General features: G+C 42.2%; 1 protein-coding gene across 6 annotated transcripts in view; it reads left to right on the top strand.

The window, feature by feature from the left end:
- Positions 1–23,340, top strand: part of LOC110503005 (fibulin-7) — a 30,945-nt gene extending 7,605 nt beyond the window's left edge. For 4 of the 6 annotated variants that reach the window (XM_036960867.2, XM_021581369.3, XM_090217555.1 and 1 more), the window contains 6 exons: positions 7,027–7,203; positions 13,427–13,552; positions 16,741–16,878; positions 18,517–18,654; positions 20,378–20,516; positions 21,835–23,340. In XM_036960867.2, the coding sequence (XP_036816762.1) occupies positions 7,027–7,203; positions 13,427–13,552; positions 16,741–16,878; positions 18,517–18,654; positions 20,378–20,516; positions 21,835–22,207 (1,091 nt within the window). In that variant the 3' untranslated portion in view covers positions 22,208–23,340. The remainder of the gene's footprint in view (positions 1–7,026; positions 7,204–13,426; positions 13,553–16,740; positions 16,879–18,516; positions 18,655–20,377; positions 20,517–21,834) is intronic. The other 2 variants (XM_090217556.1, XM_090217554.1) reach the window with 1 other exon arrangement.
- The last annotated feature ends 1,876 nt before the right edge of the window (positions 23,341–25,216 follow it).

Genomic DNA, 25,216 nt, shown 5'->3' with positions numbered 1-25,216 from the left:
GTTGCAAATGAGAACTTGTTCTCAACTAGCCTACCTGGTTAAATAAAGGTGAAATAAAATAAAATAAATAAAAAAGGAGACACATTTTAAAGTTAAAGTTTACCACTGAAACCCAAGCTTCTACATACCACTAAAGGGCATCTGAACTCTCTTTGACCTGCTTTTGGCCCTTTAGCACATAAACCTCAGGAATTGCATTGGGTCAATGTGGGATGCGTTGATCTTATGGTGGTTGTGTGTTTGTCCGGTTTACCACCACGTCCCTTTGGTTAAACTTTTATTCTCCAGACAACTAGTTAGGCTATAATCAGGTGCTTCTTTCAGAGCCCGTTCTATTCTGTTTCATTTAAGTATATACTATCCTGTTCTATTTAAGTATATACTATGCTGTTCTATCCTGTTCTACTGTATTTAAGTATATACTATCCTGTTATATTTAAGTATATACTATCCTGTTCTATTTAAGTATATACTATGCTGTTCTATTTAAGTATATACTATCCTGTTCTATTTAAGTATATACTATGCTGTTCTATTCTGTTTTATTTAAGTATATACTATCCTGTTTTATTTAAGTATATAATATGCTGTTCTATTCGGTTTTATTTAAGTATTTACTGTTCTATTCTATTATATTTAAGTATATACTATCCTGTTTTATTTAAGTATATACTATGCTGTTCTATTCTGTTATATTTAAGTATATACTATGCTGTTCTATTCTGTTCTATTTAAGTATATACTATGCTGTTCTGTTCTGTTCTATTTAAGTATTTACTGTTCTATTCTGTTATATTTATGTATATACTATTACTATAGTCTATTATGTTCTATTTAAGTATATACTATTCTATTATATTTAATTATATACTGTGCTGTTCTATTATGTTCTATTTAAGTATATACTATTCTATTATATTTAATTATATACTGTGCTGTTCTATTCTGTTCCATTTAAGTATATACTATTCTATTATGTTCTATTTAAGTATATACTGTTCTAATCTGTTATATTTATGTATATACTATTATATTCTGTTCTATTTAAGTATATACTATTCAATTCTGTTCTATTTAAGTATATACTATTCTATTATGTTCTATTTAAGTATATACTGTTCTAATCTGTTATATTTATGTATATACTATTCTATTCTGTTCTATTTAAGTATATACTATTCTATTCTGTTCTATTTAAGTATATAGTGGGGCAAAAAAGTATTTAGTCAGCCACCAATTGTGCAAGTTCTCCCACTTAAAAAGATGAGAGAGGCCTGTAATTTTCATCATAGGTACACTTCAACTATGACAGACAAAATGAGAAAAAAAATCCAGAAAATCACATTGTAGGATTTTTAATTAATTAATTTGCAAATTGTGGTGGAAAATAAGTATTTGGTCAATAACAAAAGTTTATCTCAGTACTTTGTTATATACCCTTTGTTGGCAATGACAAAGGTCAAACGTTTTCTGTAAGTCTTCATAAGGTTTTCACACACTGTTGCTGGTATTTTGGCCCATTCCTCCATGCAGATCTCCTCTAGAGCAGTGATGTTTTGGAGCTGTTGCTGGGCAACACGGACTTTCAACTCCCTCCAAAGATTTTCTATGGGGTTGAGATCTGGAGACTGGCTAGGCCACTCCAGGACCTTGAAATGCTTCTTACGAAGCCACTCCTTCGTTGCCGGGGCGGTGTGTTTGGGATCATTGTCATGCTGAAAGACCCAGCCACGTTTCATCTTCAATGCCCTTGCTGATGGAAGGAGGTTTTCACTCAAAATCTCACGATACATGGCCCCATTCATTCTTTCCTTTACACGGATCAGTCGTCCTGGTCCCTTTGCAGAAAAACAGCCCCAAAGCATGATGTTTCCACCCGCATGCTTCACAGGTATGGTGTTCTTTGGATGCAACTCAGCATTCTTTGTCCTCCAAACACGACGAGTTGAGTTTTTACCAAAAAGTTCTATTTTGGTTTCATCTGACCATATGACATTCTCCCAATCTTCTTCTGGATCATCCAAATGCTTTCTAGCAAACTTCAGATGGGCCTGGACATATACTGGCTTAAGCAGGGGGACACGTCTGGCACTGCAGGATTTGAGTCCCTGGCGGCGTAGTGTGTTACTGATGGTAGGCTTTGTTACTTTGGTCCCAGCTCTCTGCAGGTCATTCACTAGGTCCCCCCGTGTGGTTCTGGGATTTTTGCTCACCGTTCTTGTGATCATTTTGACCCCACAGGGTGAGATCTTGCGTGGAGCCCCAGATCGAGGGAGATTATCAGTGGTCTTGTATGTCTTCCATTTCCTAATAATTGCTCCCACAGTTGATTTCTTCAAACCAAGCTGCTTACCTATTACAGATTCAGTCTTCGCAGCCTGGTGCAGGTCGACAATTTTGTTTCTGGTGTCCTTTGACAGCTCTTTGGTCTTGGCCATAGTGGAGTTTGGAGTGTGACTGTTTGAGGTTGTGGACAGGTGTCTTTTATACTGATAACAAGTTCAAACAGGTGCCATTAATACAGGTAACGAGTGGAGGACAGAGGAGCCTCTTAAAGAAGAAGTTACAGGTCTGTGAGAGACAGAAATCTTGCTTGTTTGTAGGTGACCAAATACTTATTTTCCACCATAATTTGCAAATAAATTCATTAAAAATCCTACAATGTGATTTTCTGGATTTTTTTTCTCATTTTGTCTGTCATAGTTGAAGTGTACAAATGATGAAAATTACAGGCCTCTCTCCTATTCTTAAGTGGGAGAACTTGCACAATTGGTGGCTGACTAAATACTTTTTTGCCCCGCTGTATACTATGCTGTTCAGGTCTACTTAAGTATATACTGTGCTGTTCTATTCTGTTCTATTTAAGTATATACTATTCTATTCTGTTCTATTTAGGTATATACTATGCTGTTCTGTTCTATTTAAGTATATACTATTCTATTCTGTTCTATTTAGGTATATACTATACTATTCTATTCTGTTCTATTTAAGTATATACTGTTCTATTCTGTTATATTTATGTAAATACTATTCTATTCTGTTCTATTTAGGTATATACTATGCTGTTCTGTTCTACTTAAGTATATACTGTGCTGTTCTATTTAAGTACTGTATATACTATACTATTCTATTCTGTTATATTTATGTATATACTATAATATTCTATTCTGTTATATTTAAGTATTTACTGTTCTATTCTGTTCTATTTAAGTATATACTATACTATTCTATTCTGTTCTATTTAAGTATATACTATGCTGTTCTATTCTGTTCTATTTAAGTACTGTATATACTATACTATGCTATTCTGTTATATTTATGTATATACTATAATATTCTATTCTGTTATATTTAAGTATTTACTGTTCTATTCTGTTCTATTTAAGTATATACTATACTATTCTATTCTGTTCTATTTAAGTACTGTATATACTATACTATTCTGTTATATTTATGTATATACTATACTATTCTATTCTGTTCTATTTAAGTATATACTGTACTGTTCTATTCTGTTCTATTTAAGTATATACTATGCTGTTCTGTTCTACTTAAGTATATACTATGCTGTTCTATTCTGTTCTATTTAAGTATATATTATGCTATTCTGTTATATTTATGTATATACTATAATATTCTATTCTGTTATATTTAAGTATTTACTGTTCTATTCTGTTCTATTTAAGTATATACTATACTATTCTATTCTGTTCTATTTAAGTACTGTATATACTATACTATTCTGTTATATTTATGTATATACTATACTATTCTATTCTGTTCTATTTAAGTACTGTATATACTATACTATTCTGTTATATTTAAGTATATACTATACTGTTCAATTCTGTTCTATTTAAGTATATACTATGCTGTTCTATTCTGTTCTATTTAAGTACTGTATATACTATACTATTCTGTTATATTTATGTATATACTATACTATTCTATTCTGTTCTATTTAAGTACTGTATATACTATACTATTCTGTTATATTTAAGTATATACTATACTGTTCAATTCTGTTCTATTTAAGTATATACTATGCTGTTCTATTCTGTTCTATTTAAGTATATACTATACTGTTCTATTCTGTTATATTTAAGTATATACTATGCTGTTCTATTCTGTTATATTTATGTATATACTATGCTGTTCTATTCTGTTCTATTGTGAAAACTGGTGAAATTAGTTATTCATCAGCGCTAGACTGAGGAGACTGTCTGTCTGTATGTTTCTCTCGCTCAATAACATTTCAATTTTTATTGGCATGGGAACATATGTTTACATTGTCAAAGCAAGTGAAATAGATAATAAACAAAAGTGAAAAACTATTATTTTAACGTTTACTGTTATTTTTTTTATTGTTTATTTCACTTTCTCTCACTCTCTTCCTCTCTTGAAATTACTTTACTTTAAGCTCATAGGCTGTACTGTACTAGTCAAACATCTTTATTTTAATAACTTATCAAATTGTATTTGTCACATGTGCCGATAACAACAGGTTTACACCTTACAGTCAAATGCTTACTTACAAGCCCTTAACCAACAACGCTTTAAGAAGTTAAGAAAAACAAATAAAAATAACTATTTGGTAAAAAATGTTTAAAAAAAAAATTAAAGTAACAAATAATTAAACAGCAGCAGTAAAATAACAAGCGAGGCAAAATACAGGGGGTACCGGTACAGAGTCAATGTGTGGGGGCACCGGTTAGTTGATGTAATTGAGGTAATATGTACATGTACAGTGCCTTGCGAAAGTTTTCACCCCCTTTGGCATTTTTCCAATTTCGTTGCCTTACAACCTGGAATTAAAATCGATTTTTGGGGAGATTGTATCATTTGATTTACACAACATGCCTACCACTTTGAAGATGCAAAATAGTTTTTCTTGTGAAACAAAACAAGGAACTACACAAAAAAACTGAATACTATTCACCCCCCCAAAGTCAATACTTTGTAGAGACACATTTTGCAGCAAATACAGCTGCAAGTCTCTTGGGGTATGTCTCTATAAGCTTGACACATCTTGCCACTGGGATTTTTTTCCCAATCTTCAAGACAAAACTGCTCCAGCTCCTTCAAGTTGGATGGGTAACGCTGGTGTACAGCAATCTTTAAATCATACCACAGATTCTCAATTGGATTGAGGTCTGGGCTTTGACTAGGCCATTCCAAGATATCTAAATGTTTCCCCTTAAACCACTCCAGTGTTGCTTTAGCAGTATGCTGAGTGTCATTGTCCTACTGGAAGGTGAATCTCCATCCCAGTCTAAAATCTCTGGAAGACTGAAACAGGTTTCCCTCAAGAATTTCTGTGTATTTAGCACCATTCATCATTCCTTCGATTCTGACCAGTTTCCCAGTCGCTGCCGATGAAAAACATCCCTACAGCATGATGCCGCCACCACCATGCTTCACTGGGGGGATGGTGTTCTCGGGGTGATGAGAGGTGTTGTGTTTGCTCCAGACATAGCGTTTTCTTTGATGGCCAAAAAGCTCAATTTTAGTCTCATCTGACCAGAGTACCTTCTTCTATATGTTTGGGGAGTCACCCATATGCCTTTTGGCGAACACCAAACGTGTTTGCTTATTTTTTCCTTTAAGCAATGGCTTTTTTCTGGCCGCTCTTCCGTAATGCCCAGCTCTGTGGAGTGTATGGCTTATAGTGGTCCTATGGACAGATACTCGAATCTCCGCTGTAGAGCTTTGCAGTTCCTTCAGGGTTATCTTTGATCTCTTTGTTGCCTCTGATTAATGCCCTCCTTGCCTGGTCCATGAGTTTTGGTGAGCGGCCCTCTCTTGACAGGTTTGTTGTGGTGCCATATTCTTTCCATATTTTAATAATGGATTTAATGGTGCTCCATGGGATGTTCAAAGTTTCAGTATATTTTTCTAACCCAACCCTTATATGTTCTTCTCCACAAATTTGTCCCTGACCTGTTTGGAGAGCTCCTTGGTCTTCATGGTGCCGCTTGCTTGGTGGTGCCCCTTGCTTAGTGGTGTTGCAGACTCTGGGGCCTTTCAGAACAGGTGTATATATACTGAACTCATGTGACAGATCATGTGAGACTTAGATTGCACAAAGGTGGACTTTATTGAACTAATTATGTGACTTCTGAAGGTAATTGGTTGCACCAGATCTTAGCAGAGGGGGTGAATACATACTGTATGCACGCACCACTTTTCTGTTTTTATTTTTTACAATTTCTTGAAACAAGTTACTTTTTTCATTTCACTTCACCAATTTGGACTATTTTGTGTATGTCCTATTCAGGAATTCCAAATAAAAGTGTAATTCAATTACAGGTTATAATGCAACAAAATAGCAGAAACGCCAAGGGGGATGAATACTTTTGCAAGGCACTGTAAGCAGAGTTAAAGTGACTATGCATAGATTATAAACAGAGAGTAGCAGCAGCGTAAAAGAGGGGTCTGGGTAGCCGGTTGATTATCTGTTCAGGAGTCTTATGGCTTGGGGGTAGAATCTGTTAAGAAGCCTTTTGGTCCTGGACTTGGCACTCTGGTACCGCTTGCCATGCAGTAGCAGAGAAAACAGTCTATGACTAGGGTGGCTGGAGTCTTTGACCATTTTTAGGGCCTTGCTCTGACACCGCCTGATATAGAGGTCCTGGATGGCAGGAAGCTTGGCCGTACGCACTACCCTCTGTTGTGCCTTGAGGTTGGTGGCCGATTAGTTGCCATACACCTTGGCTGTCAATTCTGGACAATTGTGTGCTGCCTTTGTATTAATGATGCCAGTATTTGTAGTAGCTTGTCTCAATAAAATGCACATTTTTTCATAACTATTTGAAGTTTTATTTGTTATAGAGCTGGTATTGTTGGATGAAATTAGGCATTTAGTGTCTGTGTATGTCCACAGACACTAAATACCACAGTATGCTGGGTGCACGACTCCGTATGCATACATGTGACAATCCTCTCTCTCCTTCTCTCTCTCCCTGCCCCTCCTCCCTTCCTCTTCTTTCTTTCCCTCCCTCCGTCCCTCCCCTCTCTCTCTCTCAGCTCCGTCCGTTTGCCCCTCCCTGGAAGCCCCTGTCCACGGGAGGAAGTTTGGCTCCAAGTATTTCATCGGTCATGAGGTCCATTTTACCTGTTCCCATGGTTACCACCTGGTGGGCCCCGAGACACGTGTGTGTCAGGAGAACGGGAGTTGGAGCGGTGTCAACACCATCTGTAAAGGTAAAGGTACAGTACTGTTTGTCTGTCTGTCCAAACAGATACTATAGACAAACACACGTCACTTTAGGTAATGCTGGGCTGAGGAAATCATGAAGAGATGGACCGGCACACACTGCTCCACCATACCTCTATTTGGCCAGTAACTTAATAAATGTTTCAATGTGTCTGTCCACCTGACACCAGAGCCCATCTCACTCTTTAGATTGCAGTTTCCACCAACACAACCTTTTGTCAGTGTGTTGTTTTGCTGTCTCCTACACACACGTTCCTCTTTAAAAGGACTTTAGTTTTACAGCAGCCAGTCACTGTAAAGGTCTCACATGGTTGTTATTTCACTACTGCTGCTGCCATGGCCTCGGTCCTCACAATGCACAGGAATGTACTGGTATTACAGAGAGCTAGAGGGGGACAGAGTGGGAGAGAGGGAGCTGGGGAGAGGGAGATGGTGAGGGAGAGATGGAGAAAGGGTGTTCGTAAGGTGTAAGGAGAGAAGGTAACAGGGAAAAATGTTAACTACATGCTGACGTTACATCAGAGTGCTTTTATGTATTGGGGCTGTGTTTGCACAGTAGAGATCCATCCATTCACCTGTAAATTCTTAGCTTTTACTACAGACATCACTATGACTGTAAACTCCCATCCTGTTCTTCACAATTTGGCCTGTGAAGATTTTAAAACTGTGGTCAGAGCGGCTGCAGCGGCTACACAAACACTCACTGTTGGGTAAATGCAATGTGACTATGCACACTTAACCTGGGTCGTGTTCATTAGGGCATGTTTAGTTTGTTACTCTGTAGAAAGAACACTAATGGACAGAAAGCTGCCATCTGCAACACCAACCCATTGTTATTCTAGAATCTACAGTAGTCTCTTCAGACGGAGGGTCCTGTAGACATGTAAAGATTGATGACGGCGGAAGAGAGAGGGAAGGAGAGGAAGAATGTAGAAGAGGAGAGAGCGGGTGAGAGAAAGAGAGGGAGAGCGGTAGAGAGAGAGAGAGGGGTAGCGAGTGGGTGAGAGAAAGAGAGAGAAAGGAAGGAGCGAGAGAGGAGGAGTGAAAGAGAGGGTGAGAGTGAGAGGGTGAGAGCGAGAGAGGGTGAGTGAGAGAGAGAGGGAGAGAGAAAGAAAGAGAGGGTGAGAGAGAAGTATAGGAGGGCAGAGTATCTGGGTCTTTGGCTCTGTGGACTAACTGTATTTTGGACTAGAGGGAGAGAGGGAGGTCTTTAGCTCTGTGGACTAACTGTGTTTTGGACTAGGGAGGGAGAGAGGGAGGTCTTTAGCTCTGTGGACTAACTGTATTTTGGACTAGGGAGGGAGAGAGGGAGGTCTTTAGCTCTGTGGTCTAACTGTATTTTGGACTAGGGAGGGAGAGAGGGAGGTCTTTAGCTCTGTGGACTAACTGTATTTTGGACTAGGGAGGGAGAGAGGGAGGTCTTTAGCTCTGTGGACTAACTGTATTTTGGACTAGGGAGGGAGAGTGGGAGGTCTTTGCTTCTGAGAGCTTACTGTATTTTGGACTAGGGAGGGAGAGTGGGAGGTCTTTGCTTCTGAGAGCTTACTGTATTTTGGACTAGGGAGGGAGAGTTGGAGGTCTTTGCTTCTGAGGGCTTACTGTATTTTAGACTAGGGAGGGAGAGTGGAAGGTCTTTGCTTCTGAGAGCTTACTGTATTTTGGACTCCTCCATGGTGTTAATTTGCCTTCCCCAGGGGCCACCTGTGGTACAGGACAGGTAGCGATGTATAGACCAACTACATAGAGACCTGAGAACACTGACTGAACCACTTTACATAGAGACCTGAGAACACTGTGACTGAACTGACTGAACCACTTTACATAGAGACCTGAGAACGCTCTGACTGAACTGACTGAACCCCTTTACATAGAGACCTGAGAACACTGACTGAACTGACTGAACCCCTTTACATAGAGACCTGAGAACACTCTGACTGAACTGACTGAACCCCTTTACATAGAGACCTGAGAACACTCTGACTGAACTGACAGAACCACTTTACATAGAGACCTGAGAACACTCTGACTGAACTGACTGAACCCCTTTACATAGAGACTTGAGAACACTGTGACTGAACTGACTGAACCACTTTACATAGAGACCTGAGAACGCTCTGACTGAACTGACTGAACCCCTTTACATAGAGACCTGAGAACACTCTGACTGAACTGACTGAACCCCTCTACATAAAGACCTGAGAACACTCTGACTGAACTGACTGAACCCCTTTACATAGAGACCTGAGAACACTCTGACTGAACTGACTGAACCACTTTACATAGAGACCTGACAACACTCTGATTGTTCTGACTGAACCCCTTTACATAGAGACATGAGAACACTCTGACTGAACTGACTGAACCCCTTTACATAGAGATCTGTGAACACTCTGATTGAACTGACTGAACCCCTTTACATAGAGACCTGAGAACACTCTGACTGAACTGACTGAACCCCTTTACATAGAGACCTGAGAACACTCTGACTGAACTGACTGAACCCCTTTACATAGAGACCTGAGAACACTCTGACTGAACTGACTGAACCACTTTACATAGAAACCTGAGAACACTCTGACTGAACTGACTGAACCACTTGGGATGTTTCTCAAATGACACCCTATTTAGTGCACTACTTTTGACCAGAGCCCTATACCCTGGTCAAAAGCAGTGCACAGTGAAAAGGATGCCATTTGTTACACAGCCTTGGAATGTCTGGGCTTCTGCCTGTAGCGATGGCCGGACAGAGATGTGAGCCATCAATAGCATGCTTAACATAGCTGCATGCTATCAGACCATGGGCTGTGGTGCTGTAATGACAGCATGCATGGCCTTAGCCTCTGCTTCCTGGAACCCCAAAACAAAGAGACTGTAGGGAGAAACAGAAACACAAGAAGGGGTTATTTTACAGTAGCCCTGCTGCCCGTCCTGGGGTGTGTCCCAAATTACATCATAGTCCCTATGTAGTGCACAAATTATGGGCCCTAGTCTAAAGTATTGCACTACTTAGGGAATATGGTGCTATTTAGGATGTAGTGGTTATTATGGTGGAATAGCAACAGCATGTAGAGGGGAAGGAGAATGTGCCCTGCTCTGGAATGTGGTCTAGTACTGTACAGGTGTTTTCTGAGTCCACTGAGACATTTAATGGTTTCATTCAGGGAGGGATCTGAGCTCCAGACTGAAGAATGGAACTTTTCTTCTGCTCCCCTTGTCTGTTTGTGTGAGGACTAGGAACCAAATCAAATCAAATCAAATGTATTTATATAGCCCTTCGTACATCAGCTGATATCTCAAAGTGCTGTTCAGAAACCCAGCCTAAAACCCCAAACAGCAAGCAATGCAGGTGTAGAAGCACGGTGGCTAGGAAAAACTCCCTAGAAAGGCCAAAACCTAGGAAGAAACCTAGAGAGGAACCAGCCTATGTGGGGTGGCCAGTCCTCTTCTGGCTGTGCCGGGTGGAGATTATAACAGAACATGGCCAAGATGTTCAAATGTTCATAAATGACCAGCATGGTCGAATAATAATAAGGCAGAACAGTTGAAACTGGAGCAGCAGCACGGTCAGGTGGACTGGGGACAGCAAGGAGTCATCATGTCAGGTAGTCCTGAGGCATGGTCCTAGGGCTCAGGTCCTCCGAGAGAGAGAAAGAAAGAGAGAATTAGAGAGAGCATATGTGGGGTGGCCAGTCGGAACCCCTCTTAGCTGGCCGCTCTAGGTCAGACAAGGTCACCCTGTGTGTTTGTGTTATTCCTCCTCCAGCAGTAGAATAATTTGGCAGACCTCAGTAGTCCTGCTCCAGGTATTCCACCAGTCCAGAGAGAGGTGGCGGTGGATACAGGGTGGGGGGTAGAGTAGGGTGTGTGTGTGTTATTCTTAATCCCCTGATAGAGCCACTACTCTCAAGAGAAAGACAGCTTTCTTCTAACTTTGTCCACTTTGCACTTGAAGAGACATTCTTGTTGTAATTGATTAAGTTTCCAAGCTAGAGGAGTAACCTTTTTCTTCATGTTTATAAAACAGTACACATCTCTTCTAGATAGTTTTTCACTTGTTATAAGCAATGACATGAACCGAGTCCGTGGAAGGCACGTGTCTCTTAAAATTATAGAGTTAAAACCATTAAAACCATAATGCTAAAAAAGCCATTCCAACCGTCTCTGGAGAGCTTTATTCATCATGCTCACATAATCACCATCCATCCCTGCAAGTCCATCTAGCTCAAACTATACCACTTCTTTATACAGTATGAATCAGGAGGGAAGCATTTCATCTCTTATTTAAAGCACTTTAAACCGAGAGGCTGGAGACTTGAAGGGAAGTATTGACGGGGAAAGTAGTGAATTGTCCTCCGTCCGTAAATGATGGTGCCAGGTTATTCTGGTCTGATTCTGCTGTATAACGTATCACCCCTCCCCTGGACAGAGAGCAGATATACAGTTGAAGTCGTAAGTTTACATACACCTTAATCCAAATACATTAAAACTCAGTTTTTCACAATTCCTGAAATTTAGTCCTAGTCAAAATTCCCTGTTTCAGGTCAGTTAGGATCACCACTTTATTTAAAGAATGTGAAATGTCAGAATAATAGTAGAGAGAATGATTTATTTCAGCTTTTATTTATTTCATCACATTCCCAGTGGGTCAGCAGTTTACATACACTCAATTAGTATTTGGTTGCATTGCCTTTAAATTGTTTAACTTGGGTCAAACATTTCAGGTAGCCTTCCACAAGCTTCCCACAATAAGTTGAGTGAATTTTGGCCCATTCCTCCTGACAGAGCTGGTGTAACTGACTCAGGTTTGTAGGCCTCCTTGCTTGCAAGGTCAGGGCTTTGTGATGGCCACTCCTATATCTTGACTTTGTTGTCCTTAAGCCATTTTGCCACAACTTTGGAAGTACGCTCGGTGTCATTGTCCATTTGGAAGACTCATTTGGGACCAAGCTTTAACTTCTTGAGTGAAGTCTTGAGATGTTGCTTCAATATATCCACATCATTTTCCTCCTCATCATGCCATCTATTTTGTGAAGTACACCAGTCCATCCAGCAGCAAAGCACCCCCACAACATGATGCTGCCACCCCCATGCTTAACGGTTGGGATGGTGTTCTTCGGCTTGCAAGCCTCCCCCTTTTTCCTCCAAACATAACTATGGTCATTATGGCCAAACAGCTCTATTTTTGTTTCATCAGACCAGAGGACATTTCTCCAAAAAGTATGATCTTTGTCCCCATGTGCAGTTGCAAACCGTAGTCTGTCTTTATTATGGCGGTTTTGGAGCAGTGGCTTCTTCCTTGCTGAGCGGCCTTTCAGGTTATGTTGATATAGGACTCGTTTTACTGTGGATATAGATACTTTTGTACCTGTTTTCTCCAGCATCTTCACAAGGTCCTTTGCTGTTGTTCTAGGATTGATTTGCACTTTTCGCACCAAAGTACGTTCATCTCTAGGAGACAGAATGCGTCTCCTTCCGGAGCTCTATGATGGCTGCGTGGTCCCATGGTGTTTATAGTTGCGTACTATTGTTTCTACAGATGAACGTGGTACCTTCAGGCATTTGGAAATTGCTTCCGAGGATGAACCAGACTTGTGGATGTCTACAATTTTTCTTCTGAAGTCTTTGCTGATTTCTTTTGATCTTTCCATGATTTCAAGCAAAGATGCACTGCGTTTGAATGTAGGCCTTGAAGTACATCCACAGGTACACCTCCAATTGATTCAAATGATGTCAATTAGCCTATAAGAAGCTTCTAAAGCATTACATCATTTTATGGAATTTCCAAGCTGTTTAAAGGCACAGTCAAGTTAGTGTATGTAAACTTCTGACCCACTGGAGTTGTGATACAGTGAAATAATGTCTGTAAATAATAGTTGGAAAAATTACTTGTGTCATGCATAAAGTAGATGTCCTAACCGACTTGCCAAAACTATAGTTTGTTAACAAGAAATTTGTGGAATGGTTGAGAAACTAGTTTTAATGACTCCAACCTAAGTGTATGTAAGCTTCCAACTTCCACTGTACAGCTCCTAGATGGGTCTAAGACAAGCAGAGAACTGACACTGGGACAAAGTATGTATTTTCAACAGTTTCAACCACAGAGATAAATAGAACACTAGAATGGTTATTGGGATTCCACATGCCAGGAAATGCTACTGCATCTTGATCAGGGACATCTTTCATTATTTCAGCTCTCCCTTTTGTCCATAGATGTGAGTGAGTGCTCCAGTAACCCATGCCAGAACGGAGGGACCTGTGTAGAGGGAGTAAACCAGTACAGGTGCACCTGTTCACAGAGCTGGAATGGATCCAACTGTCAGCACCAGACACAGACGGGTCAGCAGTACCAGACATCATACACCTGATACCCTACCAGAACACATAGGAACTAGCGACAACTGCATGACATTGCTATTCGTTACTATCTCACTTATTATGTTTTGTATTAGTGGATATCTGTTGGTAGTCTGTTTTGTGTTAGTCTGTGTTGTGTTGATAGTCTGTGTTGCGTTTATTGTCTGTGTTGCATTGTTAGTTTGTGTTGCGTTGTTAGTCTGTGTTGCGTTGTTAGTCTGTGTTGCGTTGTTAGTCTATGTTTACGCAAGATGGCGCCAATAGACATGGCAGCTTCGCTTCTAGTCCTTAGAAAACTGCAGTATTTATTTTTTAATGTATTATTTCTTACATTGTTAGATCAGAAAACCTTAAGTGCTATTACATAGAGCTGGGAAGAACTATTGGATATCAGAGAGATGTCAACTTACCAGCACAACAACCAGGAATACGACTTTCCCAAAGCAGATCCTTTGTCTGCACCTCCCAGCGCATTTGAATTGATTCCAGAGGCCAACCCAAAACAACGGAGTCGGAGGAGAGGTTGCCGGAACGGTCTTCTAGTGAGGCTTCGGATGCGCGCACACCACCTACCTCTTCCGAATATATTACTCGCTAATGTCCAGTGTCCCTAGTTAACAGTCGACAAAGTCAGGACTAGAGTTGCTTTGCAAAGAGGTATCCGGGATTGTATCATACTCTGTTTCACGAGACATGGCTAGCTGGGGACATGCTGTCGGAGTCCGTACAGCCAACGGAATTTTCAGTGCATCGCGCCAACAGGAACAAACATCTCTCCAGTAAGAAAAGGGCGGGATTGTATGTTTCATGATTAACGACTCATGGTGTAATTGTAACAACATACAAGAACTCAAGTCCTTTTGTTCACCTTGACCTAGAATTCCTCACAATCAAATGCCGACCGTATTATCTCCCAAGAGAACTCTCCTCTGTTATCGTCACAGCCGTGTATATCCCCCCCGCAAGCGGATACCTAGACGGCCATCAAGAAACTTCACTGGACTTTATCCAAACTGAAAACCATATATCCTGAGGCTGTATTTATTGTAGCTGGGGATTTTAACAATGCTAATTTGAGAACAAGGCTACCTAAATTCTATCAACATATCGATTGCAGTACATGAGCGAGTAACACGCTCAACCATTGCTATTCTAACTTACGCGTTGCATACAATACCCTCCCCCACCCTCCCTTTGGCAAATCTGACTATGACTCCATCTTGTTGCTCCCCTCCTATAGGCAGAAAGTAGGAAGCGCCCGTGCTTAGGTTATCCAACGCTGGTCTGACCAATCGGATTCCACGCTTCAAGATTGATTCGATCACATTGACTGGGATATGTTCCGGGTAGCCTCAGAGAATAACATTGACGTTTATGCTGACTTGGTAAGCGAGTTTATAAGGAAGTGTATAGGAAATGTTGTACCCACTGTGACTGGTAAAACTTTTCCTAAACAGAAACCATGGATTGATGGCAGCATTTGTGCAAAACTGAAAACACGTACCACCGCATTTAATCATGGCAAGGTGACTGTAAATATGGCTGAATACAAAACAGTATAGTTATTCCCTCCGTAAGCAATCAAACAAGCAAAGCGTCAGTATAGAGACAAAGTGGAGTTGCAATGTAACAACTCAAACACAAGACGTCTGTGGCAGGGTCTACAGACAATCACGGATTACAAAAAGAAAACCAGCCCCGTTTTGCTTCCAGACAAATTAAACAACTTCTTTGATGACAATACAGTGCCGAGAGTGTATGTGTGTATGTGACCAATAACATCTGCTAACCATGTGTATGTGACCAATAACATCTGCTAACCATGTGTATGTGACCAATAACATCTGCTAACAATGTGTATGTGACCAATAATATTTGATTTGATGTTGTGTTGATAGTCTGTGTTGTGTTGTTAGTCTGTGTTACGTTGTATTGTCTGTGTTGTAAGTCTGTGGTGTGTTGTTAGTCTGTGTGGCGTTGATGGTCTGTGTTGCGTTGTTGGTCTGTGTTGTGTTGTTGATCTGTGTTGTGCTGTTGGTCTGTGTTGTGTTGTTGGTCTGTGTTGTGTTGTTGTTCTGTGTTGTGCTGTTGGTCTGTGTTGTGTTGTTGGTCTGTGTTGTGCTGTTGGTCTGTGTTGTGCCGTTGGTCTGTGTTGTGCTGTTGGTCTGTGTTGTGTTGTTGTTCTGTGTTGTGCTGTTGGTCTGTGTTGTGTTGTTGGTCTGTGTTGTGCTGTTGGTCTGTGTTGTGCTGTTGGTCTGTGTTGTGCTGTTGGTCTGTGTTGTGTTATTGTTCTGTGTTGTGCTGTTGGTCTGTGTTGTGTTGTTGGTCTGTGTTGTGCTGTTGGTCTGTGTTGTGTTGTTGGTCTCTGTTGTGTTGTTGTTCTGTGTTGTGTTGTTGGTCTGTGTTGTGTTGTTGGTCTGTGTTGTGCTGTTGGTCTGTGTTGTGCTGTTGGTCTGTGTTGTGCTGTTGGTCTGTGTGTGTTGTTGGTCTGTGTTGTGCTGTTGGTCTGTGTTGTGTTGTTGGTCTGTGTTGTGCTGTTGGTCTGTGTTGTGCTGTTGGTCTGTGTTGTGTTTATAAGTCTATGTCCTCGTCTGTGTTGTTTGTCCATGTATTGTCATGTACAGTACCTCTGCATGGTGGTGTTGTTTGTCCATGTATTGTCATGTACAGTACCTCTGCATGGTGGTGTTGTTTGTCCATGTATTGTCATGTACAGTACCTCTGCATGGTGGTGTTGTTTGTCCATGTATTGTCATGTACAGTACCTCTGCATGGTGGTGTTGTTTGTCCATGTATTGTCATGTACAGTACCTCTGCATGGTGGTGTTGTTTGTCCATGTATTGTCATGTACAGTACCTCTGCATGGTGGTGTTGCTTGTCCATGTATTGTCATGTACAGTACCTCTGCATGGTGGTGTTGTTTGTCCATGTATTGTCATGTACAGTACCTCTGCATGGTGGTGTTGTTTGTCCATGTATTGTCATGTACAGTACCTCTGCATGGTGGTGTTGTTTGTCCATGTATTGTCATGTACAGTACCTCTGCATGGTGTTGTTGTTTGTGCTTTATGTGCGTGTTTATGCTGTCCAGTGGTGCAAGGGCCCTCGAGGCCCTCTCGGGGCCACCGGGTGAAGTTTAAGCTCTTCCCTCTCCCTCTCTCGTGTTCAGCTCCGCCCGAGTGGAGCGTCATGAATGACCCGGCGTTCAGCAGACGTCCCCGCTGTGCCAAAGTGGACCGCGCCCAACACTGCAGCTGCGATGCTGGCTTTCACATGAGTGGGACATCTGACAACAGTATCTGCCAGGGTGAGATATGAGATGCTTTAGTGTTGGATGAAGTGAGTTCCCACCTTAACCAGGATACTTTGTGAGCCTGGTTGGTTATAGTGTGTGTAGCGTTCAGTCTGGTTTAGCCAAGCTAAGCGTTCAGACTGGTTTAACTACGCTAAGCGTTCAATCTGGTTTAACCAAGCTAAGCGCTCAGTCTGGTTTAACTATGCTAAGCGTTCAGTCTGGTTTAGCCAAGCTAAGCGTTCAGTCTGGTTTAACCAAGCTAAGTGTTCAGTCTGGTTTAACCAAGCTAAGCGTTCAGTCTGGTTTAACCAAGCTAAGCGTTCAGTCTGGTTTAACCAAGCTAAGTGTTCAGTCTGGTTTAACCAAGCTAAGTGTTCAGTCTGGTTTAACCACGCTAAGCCAAGGTGGAAAGGGCCTGTGGGGCTCCGATAACAAAACTGACTGTATAAAATGAATAATTAAAATACTGATCTATATTGTATGCTCAAAAAAATTGGGAAATTATATTATTTTACACCTATACAATTGCTCAGATAAATATATTTTATTTAACAAGTAATACTTTTTTTCTCCTTAAAAAAGCAGGGGTCAAAATTATTTCACACCCCTCTTTTCAATACCTTTCAAAAAGCTGGAGATTTGTCAGCAAGACAATAACCCCAAGCACACATCAAAATCCACAAAGAAATTGTTAATTGGCCACGGAATCAAAATTTTGCAGTGGCCATGTCAGTCTCCGGAATTGAGACCTATTGAAAACATGTGGTTTGAATTGAAGAGGGCAGTCCATAAACACAGGCGAAGGATATCAAGGATCTGGAAGGATTCTGTATGAAGGAATGGGCTAAGATCCCTCCCAATGTGTTCTCCAACTTACAAAATATACTAGAAAAAGGTGAGGTATTGAAAGGTAAAAAATAGATAAAAGGGGAAATAAATGTGTACTTTTCTTCCCAGAGCAATTGTATTAGTATAAAATAATAGAATTTAAAAAAAAATTGAGCATACAATATAGCCCAGTATTTGAATGATTTTTTTTATAATCATGTTTGCTCATCTTTATCAAGGGTGTCAATCATTTAGTGCTCCACTTTGGTGTCCACTTGCCAAAATGTGTCCATATCGATTAGCTGTGTATCTTTGATAGAACTTGCCAAAATGTGTCCATATCGATTAGCTGTGTATCTTTGATAGAACTTGCCAAAATGTGTCCATATCGATTAGCTGTGTATCTTTGATAGAACTTGCCAAAATCGAACCATCCTACATAATGATGCAAAGCGTCTGTTTCATATGAGTGGTACCTCAGAAAACTCTGCCAGGGTAAGACTGGCCTTATACAGAAACAACCCGTAGCACCTACCCACTAAACACTAGTTGGGATTGGATAGATTAGATCACTCTCAATTAGGCATTCAACAACTCTTACCATCCCTTCTTACCCCCCTCCCGGACAGCCAGACAGAACAGATGCCCTTTACCCCAAATCCTTCTAGCTACTGTATCTCTCTATAGTGCTCTAACATTTTAATTATATGACTCTCTTTTCTCTCTCTTTCTCCTCCTTTCCACCCTGTTGTTTGTACCCCCACATGTCTGATCATGTGACTGACGTGCATATCCCCCCCCCCCCTCTCTCTCTCCTCCCAGATGTAAATGAGTGTGAGGTGTACCGGCTGGACCAGGGGGGCAAGCTGTGTGTGTACGAGTGTGTCAACATACCAGGCTCCTACCACTGCTCCTGCCCCAGCCACTATAAGCTGCTGCCTGATGGTAGGAGCTGTGAGGGTGAGTGACAGGAGGGTAGGAGGAGATGGAGGGTAGGAGGGAGTGTAGGAGGAAGGGTAGCAGGGATTGGGGTAGGGTAGGAGGGATGGTAGGAGGAAGGGTCGGAGGGATTGATGGAGGTTTGGAGGGATGGTAGAGGGGATGGATGGGAGGGATGGAGGGTAGGAGAGATGGAGGATAAGAGTGATGTAGGGAGGGTTTGAGTGATGGAGGGAAGGTAGGAGGGATGGTGGAAGGGTAGGAGGAATGGAGGGAGGGAGGGATGGAGGGAGGGTAGGAGAGATGGAGGGGGGTCGGAGGGATGGAAGGAGGGATGGAGGAAGGGAGAGATGGAGGGTGGGTAGGAGGGTATGAGGGATGGAGGAAGGGAGAGATGGATGTTGAGAGGGTAGGAGAGATGGATGGAGGGTAGGAGGGATGAAGGGAGGGTAGGAGAGAGGGGTGGAGGGCGATAGGAGAGATGGAGGGTAGAAGGGGATAGAGGGTGGAAGGGAGGGTAGGGGTGATAGAGGGCGGTAGGGAGGGTAGGGGTGATGGAGGGTAGGAGGGCATGGAGGGGGATGGAGGGTAGAAGGGGATGGAGGGATAGAGGGCAGTAGGGAGGGTAGGGGTGATTGAAGGAGGGTAGGAAGGGATAGAGGACAATGGCCCATTCATTTCCATGGTCTTGATCTTGGAGCTATGCAAGGGACTTTAGAGCTGGGCTTAGAACTACAACGCTACAGGCAGGGAGCGCCACACTGGGGTTGGCTGAAAACATTTCTAGCTGTCAAATCTGTGTGTCTGGAGGACGGAGGAAGCAAGGATTTGACAGCTAGTAATGCTTTTAGACACAGCCTGGGTCCTGGCTAAGGCGCTGTATAATGGGTCTGATAGGGTTGTGGGGCTTACCCTTCTGGAGCTACGGGGATAGCAGTGATTTATATGACTAAACCCATCAGAACACCAATGGAGCTTCCAGAACATAAATAAAGGTGCAATGAGAGAAGGGAGAATGGAGATGAGGGAATGGAGAATGGAGATGAGGGATGAAGGGATAAACAAACATCATGGTTGGTTTAGCTATGGAGTTCTTTGGAAAGGAAGGCCGATCATGGTAGAGGAAGATATTTCTGTAGAGGTGTCCGTCCTCAAGCCTCTGCCCTGACCGTAGTCCTCAATCCAGTTTCTTCTTCTTCCCCCCCCCCCTCCCCCTCCCCCCTGTCATTTCTTACCCTGCTCTACTTCTGGCCAGTGGAACAAATTAGAGAAGGGTAGAGGAGGGAGGGAATGAAGGGTGGAGAGAATAGAGGGATAAACAAACATCATGGTTCAGCTTAGCTATGGGTGAAGGTGTTTGGAAAGAAGGGAAGAAAAAGATAGAGAGCAAGAGCGAAAGATGAGGCAGATGGCTGTATGTATTTATATGGAGGTGTCCCATGTCCCTCTCTCTGGCCTGGCCATAGGCTTTACTCCCCAGACCTGTTTCATCTGCCCTGTAAGCTTAAGAAGCGTTACTTTCTCTGCTGGCCAGTGGAACAGATGACCTCACCACTTCACAGCAGAACAGAAGGAATGTCTTGGTCCAGGATGCGAGACAAGCCGTTTGAGAGACTAAACTGAACTACCAATGTTTCACTCTTTATTTTTCTGTTTCATTTATTCTCTCTCTCTCTCTCTCTCTCCCCTACCTCCCATCCACCCTCTCTTTCCCTCTCTCCCTCCCCCTCATGTTGCCCTCCAGATGTGGATGAGTGTCTGACCCAGCAGCACAACTGCAGTAGAGGAACAACATGCATCAACACTGGAGGAGGGTTCCAGTGTGTGAGCCCGGAGTGTCCCCGATCACACGGCAACATCAGCTACGTCAAGACGTCTCCCTTGTAAGTAGTTCAGATAGACACCGCCTGGTGCGTGTGTGTGTGTGTGTATATATCTTCAGATATATAAAACGAAACAAGTCTCTCCTACAGAGTTATTGCTATACGTCTTAGGAAAACAAACATACCAACTCTTGGAGTCATTGACAGGCAAGTCCCTTAAAATGATACAAGAACTCATAGAAATGCTCATAAAACCATACCAGCAGGACAAACAAAGTATGCAAGTAAAATACTCTCTCAAACAATATTGTTTCTTCATCAGGATGAATCATGACTGAAACATCTCATCTTTCATTTCAAACATTTTGACCAGGGACGCTGGAGACTTGACTCAGTACTAAGGGGGAAAGGAATGAATTGTCCTCTGTCTGGAAACGATGGTACCAGATTTTGTGTGTGTGTGTGTGTGTGTGTGTGTGTGTGTGTGTGTGTGTGTGTGTGTGTGTGTGTGTGTGTTTGATCATGTGATTGATCTGTCTGCTGTACGCATTTGTCTGTTCATGTCACTAGAGTCCAAAATAAGTGAAAATGACATCTTCATGTTTCCACCTTATTTGAAGCAGTCTCAAACTCTCCAGAATAAATGTAGAATCTCTAGCGTTGTCTTCTAGAATCCCACTAGCAGCTGTTCTAGTTCAGGGTTCTGTGTCCTGGCCTCCTGGCTATATGACCACAACCACCATCCTTTCCAAGATGCCTTGGCCTCAGTCTTAGATAGTGTTTGCCAACTCCTCACAAATTGCCTCATTTAAAGGCAATAAAGGTATGAAATGTAGCTCTGTCCACTCCTACTGAACCATCACTGTGCTGAAAGACTGCAGGACTGCCAGTGGAGGAGAGAGAGAAAGAGAGGGAGAGAGCAAGCGGGAGAGGCAGGGTGAATAAGTACACGGAGACAGAGAAATACTGTTGTCAGGGTTTCTCCATTTCACTCTAATTCACAAGCCTACAGTCTTCGAACAAAAGGTGCTATCTAGAACATAAAAGGGTTCTTTGGCTGTCCCCATAGGATCATCATTTGAAGAACACTTTTGGGTTCCATGTAGGGTTCTATATATATGGAACCCAAAAGTGTTCTACCTGGAACCAAAAGGGTTCTCCTATGGGGACAGCTGAAGAACCCTTTTGGAAGTCTTTGATCTAAGAGTGTAGGGAGGGAGGGAACATTATGTACACTTTCCTCCCTGTTTATTTTCCCAAGGAGACTGACTTGTGTAACAATACTTTAATCACAATGTTATAATGTGTATGGATCTTTCCACAGTAAGCGTCAAGAGGTTAAACTTGGTCTCAACATCTCCTCTCTTCTCACTCACAGTCAGTGTGAGAGGAACCCCTGCCCTATGGAGAGTCGTTCCTGTCACCTGGCTCCTAAGACGGTCTCCTTCCACTACCTCTCCCTCCCCTCCAACCTCCAGACCCCGGCAACCCTGTTCCGCATGGCAACCGCAGCCGCCCCCGGCCGCCCCGGCCCCGATAGCCTGAGATTCGGCATTGTCGGGGGAAACAGCCGCGGGATGTTCGTGATGCAAAGGTCGGACCGCCAGACTGGTGAATTGATCCTAGTTCAGAGGTTAAGAGGACCACAGGATATCAGTGTTGATGTGGACATGTCAGAGTATAGTGATCGCACCTTCCAGGCTAAGCATGTGGCGAAGGTGCATATTCTGGTATCAGCGTATAACTTCTGAGGAGGATGGACGGACAGAGGAACGAGTGAAAGGGACAGAGGGAGGAAGGGAGAAGAGGAACGAAGAAGGAGGAGAGAGGGAGAAGAATGGAGAGAGGGATGAGGAGAGAGGGAGAAGGACGGAGAGAGGGAGGAGGGCGGAGAGAGAGGGAGGAGGGCAGAGAGAGAAGGAGAGAGGGAGAAGGACGGAGAGTGAAGGAGAGAGGGAGAAGGACGGAGAGTGAAGGAGAGAGGGAGAAGGACGGAGAGAGGGAGGAGGATGGAGAGAGAAGGGAGGAGAGAGGGAGGAGGACAGAGAGAGGGAGGAGGACGGAGCGAGGGAGGAGGACGGAGAGAGAGAGGGAGAAGTTGGAAGGAAACAACAGAGCGGGAGGACAGAATGGTTTGGACTGACGTCGATTATGAAGTATATGAGTGAGGATGGAACGGAAATTAATGAATGGTGTATTGAGTGAGTTAATTACTGAATGAGTGAGTGGGTGAGTGAGTAAACATTTGTAAAGCAAACTAACAGAGTGGTAATGGAATGAGGTTGCCATGGTGACCGAAGGCTTTGCTCGTATATATGCAATGACATTGTGAAGATCAGTTTAAAGGCCCACTCTGTTCCTATAAAGCTGTTTATCAAAACGGCTGAAAATATCACAGAATGGGCCTTTAAGAGTCATGAACCCCAGAATGCATCCAAAGTGGCACCCTATTCACTATTAAATAAACTACGTTTTAGTGCACTATGTAGAGAATGGGGTGCCATTTGGGACGTAGACCCTTTAAAACATGAAGCACTCACATGGCCCTGATTTATCAGAATATGTTGTTGTTGTTTATTTTGACACAGTCAGTGATTCAATGCAGTGTGATGTTACCTTATATCAGGTACAGCTGTTTTTACTGGCTTGCTTTGTGATTATAGGACCAAAACTCTTAAGAACAACTTAAGGCGGTTTGGATTTAGTTTTTAACAATAGCATTGTACTTGGACATATTTCTAGTATCATATTGGGCTATTACAGGGTAACTACAGTGATTTGGCAGCCTTGCCAATGCAGTGTACAATATCATCTGATGTTTTAAGGAGTCTTTATTATCGCACATAACTATTTCTCCTGAAATAAAGACCGTCCTTCACTACTACTTTGACCTGATTTACACCCTGTGTCCCTATCCAAAACACATCAGTTAGTTTGACCTGATTTACACCCTGTGTCCCTATCCAAAACACATCAGTTAGTTTGACCTGATTTACACCCATGTCCCTATCCCACAACAAATCAGTTAGGACGATCAAGTGATCAGTAATATGATCAGCTATGTTCAGGTCTAAAGAAGAATTTATCAGAAAAAAGCATGTTTATCAGGAAAGTCCTTTGAAATCACAAACCAGAATGGAGGTCAAAGCCTGCACATACTGAACTGTTGGTCAATGTTAGAACCAAATGAATGTCACGTCAGAGCTTTCACTTAGTTTTGACTGGAGTAATAGCCATATGGAAATTAAAGATATACTTCAGTGTGTTTTTCAATTATTTATTTGTCTAGAGACTAGAGAGAGAGAGCGATAGAGAGAGAGAAAGGGCGGAATGTTCACCACATGTGCTTTCTCTCTTGTCTTTCTTACTCTCCGTCTCTCTCCGCTCCTCCACTCCTCCAGTGAAGGGGTGGAGGAGAGAGAGATAGAGAGAAGAAAGAGAAAGACATGCCCTGATCGTGTACTCACTACACCCCTGCCTCAAAATGACAATGCTCTTTAATGGCCGACTGAATACTTATCATTAGTAACATGCCTCCTGCACTCAGCTTACTGTCCTCGTTTGAAGCTGTATGCTTGGCCTATTTGATGATGCACACATGTTTTGTAGAAGTTCAGAGGAGGGTGATATTGCTGGAGACAGTTAGAGAGCAGAATACTGTCTAGTCTGGGTAATACCGAACTCTCCAATTCCTCCTGACTTCAGAGTCTGGAATGACTCTTTGATGTTGTCGGCACAATGCGTCAACAATGAAGGGGGCTTTGATTTTACTGGTTGGTTCTCCTCTGTGTCTTTCTCACTCAAATGCACAGCCACACACAGCCCCCAAGCGCCACCCCCTTCTATTACAACAGAAATGGGCAGTACTTTTACCTTGTTCAATACCATTTTCCCTCTACCACTAACTGCTAGTGGGAATTTCAATGCTACAGTTGAATTCAGAAGTTTACATACACCGTAGCCAAATACATTTAAATTCAGTTTTTTTTACAATTCCTGACATTTAATCCTAGTAAAAATACCCTGTCTTAGGTCAGTTAGGATCACCACTTTATTTTAAGATTGTGAAATGTCAGAATAATAGTAGAGAGAATTATTTATTTCAGCTTTTATTTATTTTATCACATTCTCAGTGGGTCAGAAGTTTACATACACTCAATTAGTATTTGGTAGCATTGCCTTTAAATTGTTGAACTTGGGTGAAACGTTTTGGGTAGCCTTCCACAAGCTTCCCACAATAATTTGGGTGAATTTTGGCCCATTCCTTCTGACAGAGCTGGTGTAACTGAGTCAGGTTTGTAGGCCTCCTTGCTCGCACACACCTTTTTTAATTCTGCCCACAAATGGAATGTAGGATTGAGGTCAGGGCTTTGTGATGGCCACTCCAATACCTTGACTTTGTTGTCCTTAAGTCATTTTGCCACAACTTTGGAAGTATGCTTGGGGTCATTGTCCATTTGGAAGACTCATTTGTCACAAAGCTTTAACTTCCTGACTGATGTCTTGAGATGTTGCTTCAATATATCCGCATAATTGTCCTCCCCATGATGCCATCTATTTTGTGAAGTACACCAGTCCATCCAGCAGCAAAGCACCCCCACAACATGATGCTGCCACCCCCATGCTTAACGGTTGGGATGGTGTTCTTCGGCTTGCAAGCCTCCCCCTTTTCCTCCAAACGTAACGATGGTCATTATGGCCAAACAGTTCTATTTCATCAGACCAGAGGACATTTCTCCAAAAAGTATGATCTTTGTCCC

The sequence above is a fragment of the Oncorhynchus mykiss genome, chromosome 23, assembly GCF_057628025.1.
Source record: "Oncorhynchus mykiss isolate SJ-2025 chromosome 23, ASM5762802v1, whole genome shotgun sequence".
Taxonomy (NCBI): domain Eukaryota; kingdom Metazoa; phylum Chordata; class Actinopteri; order Salmoniformes; family Salmonidae; genus Oncorhynchus; species Oncorhynchus mykiss.
This window is presented reverse-complemented; position numbering and strand designations above follow the sequence as displayed.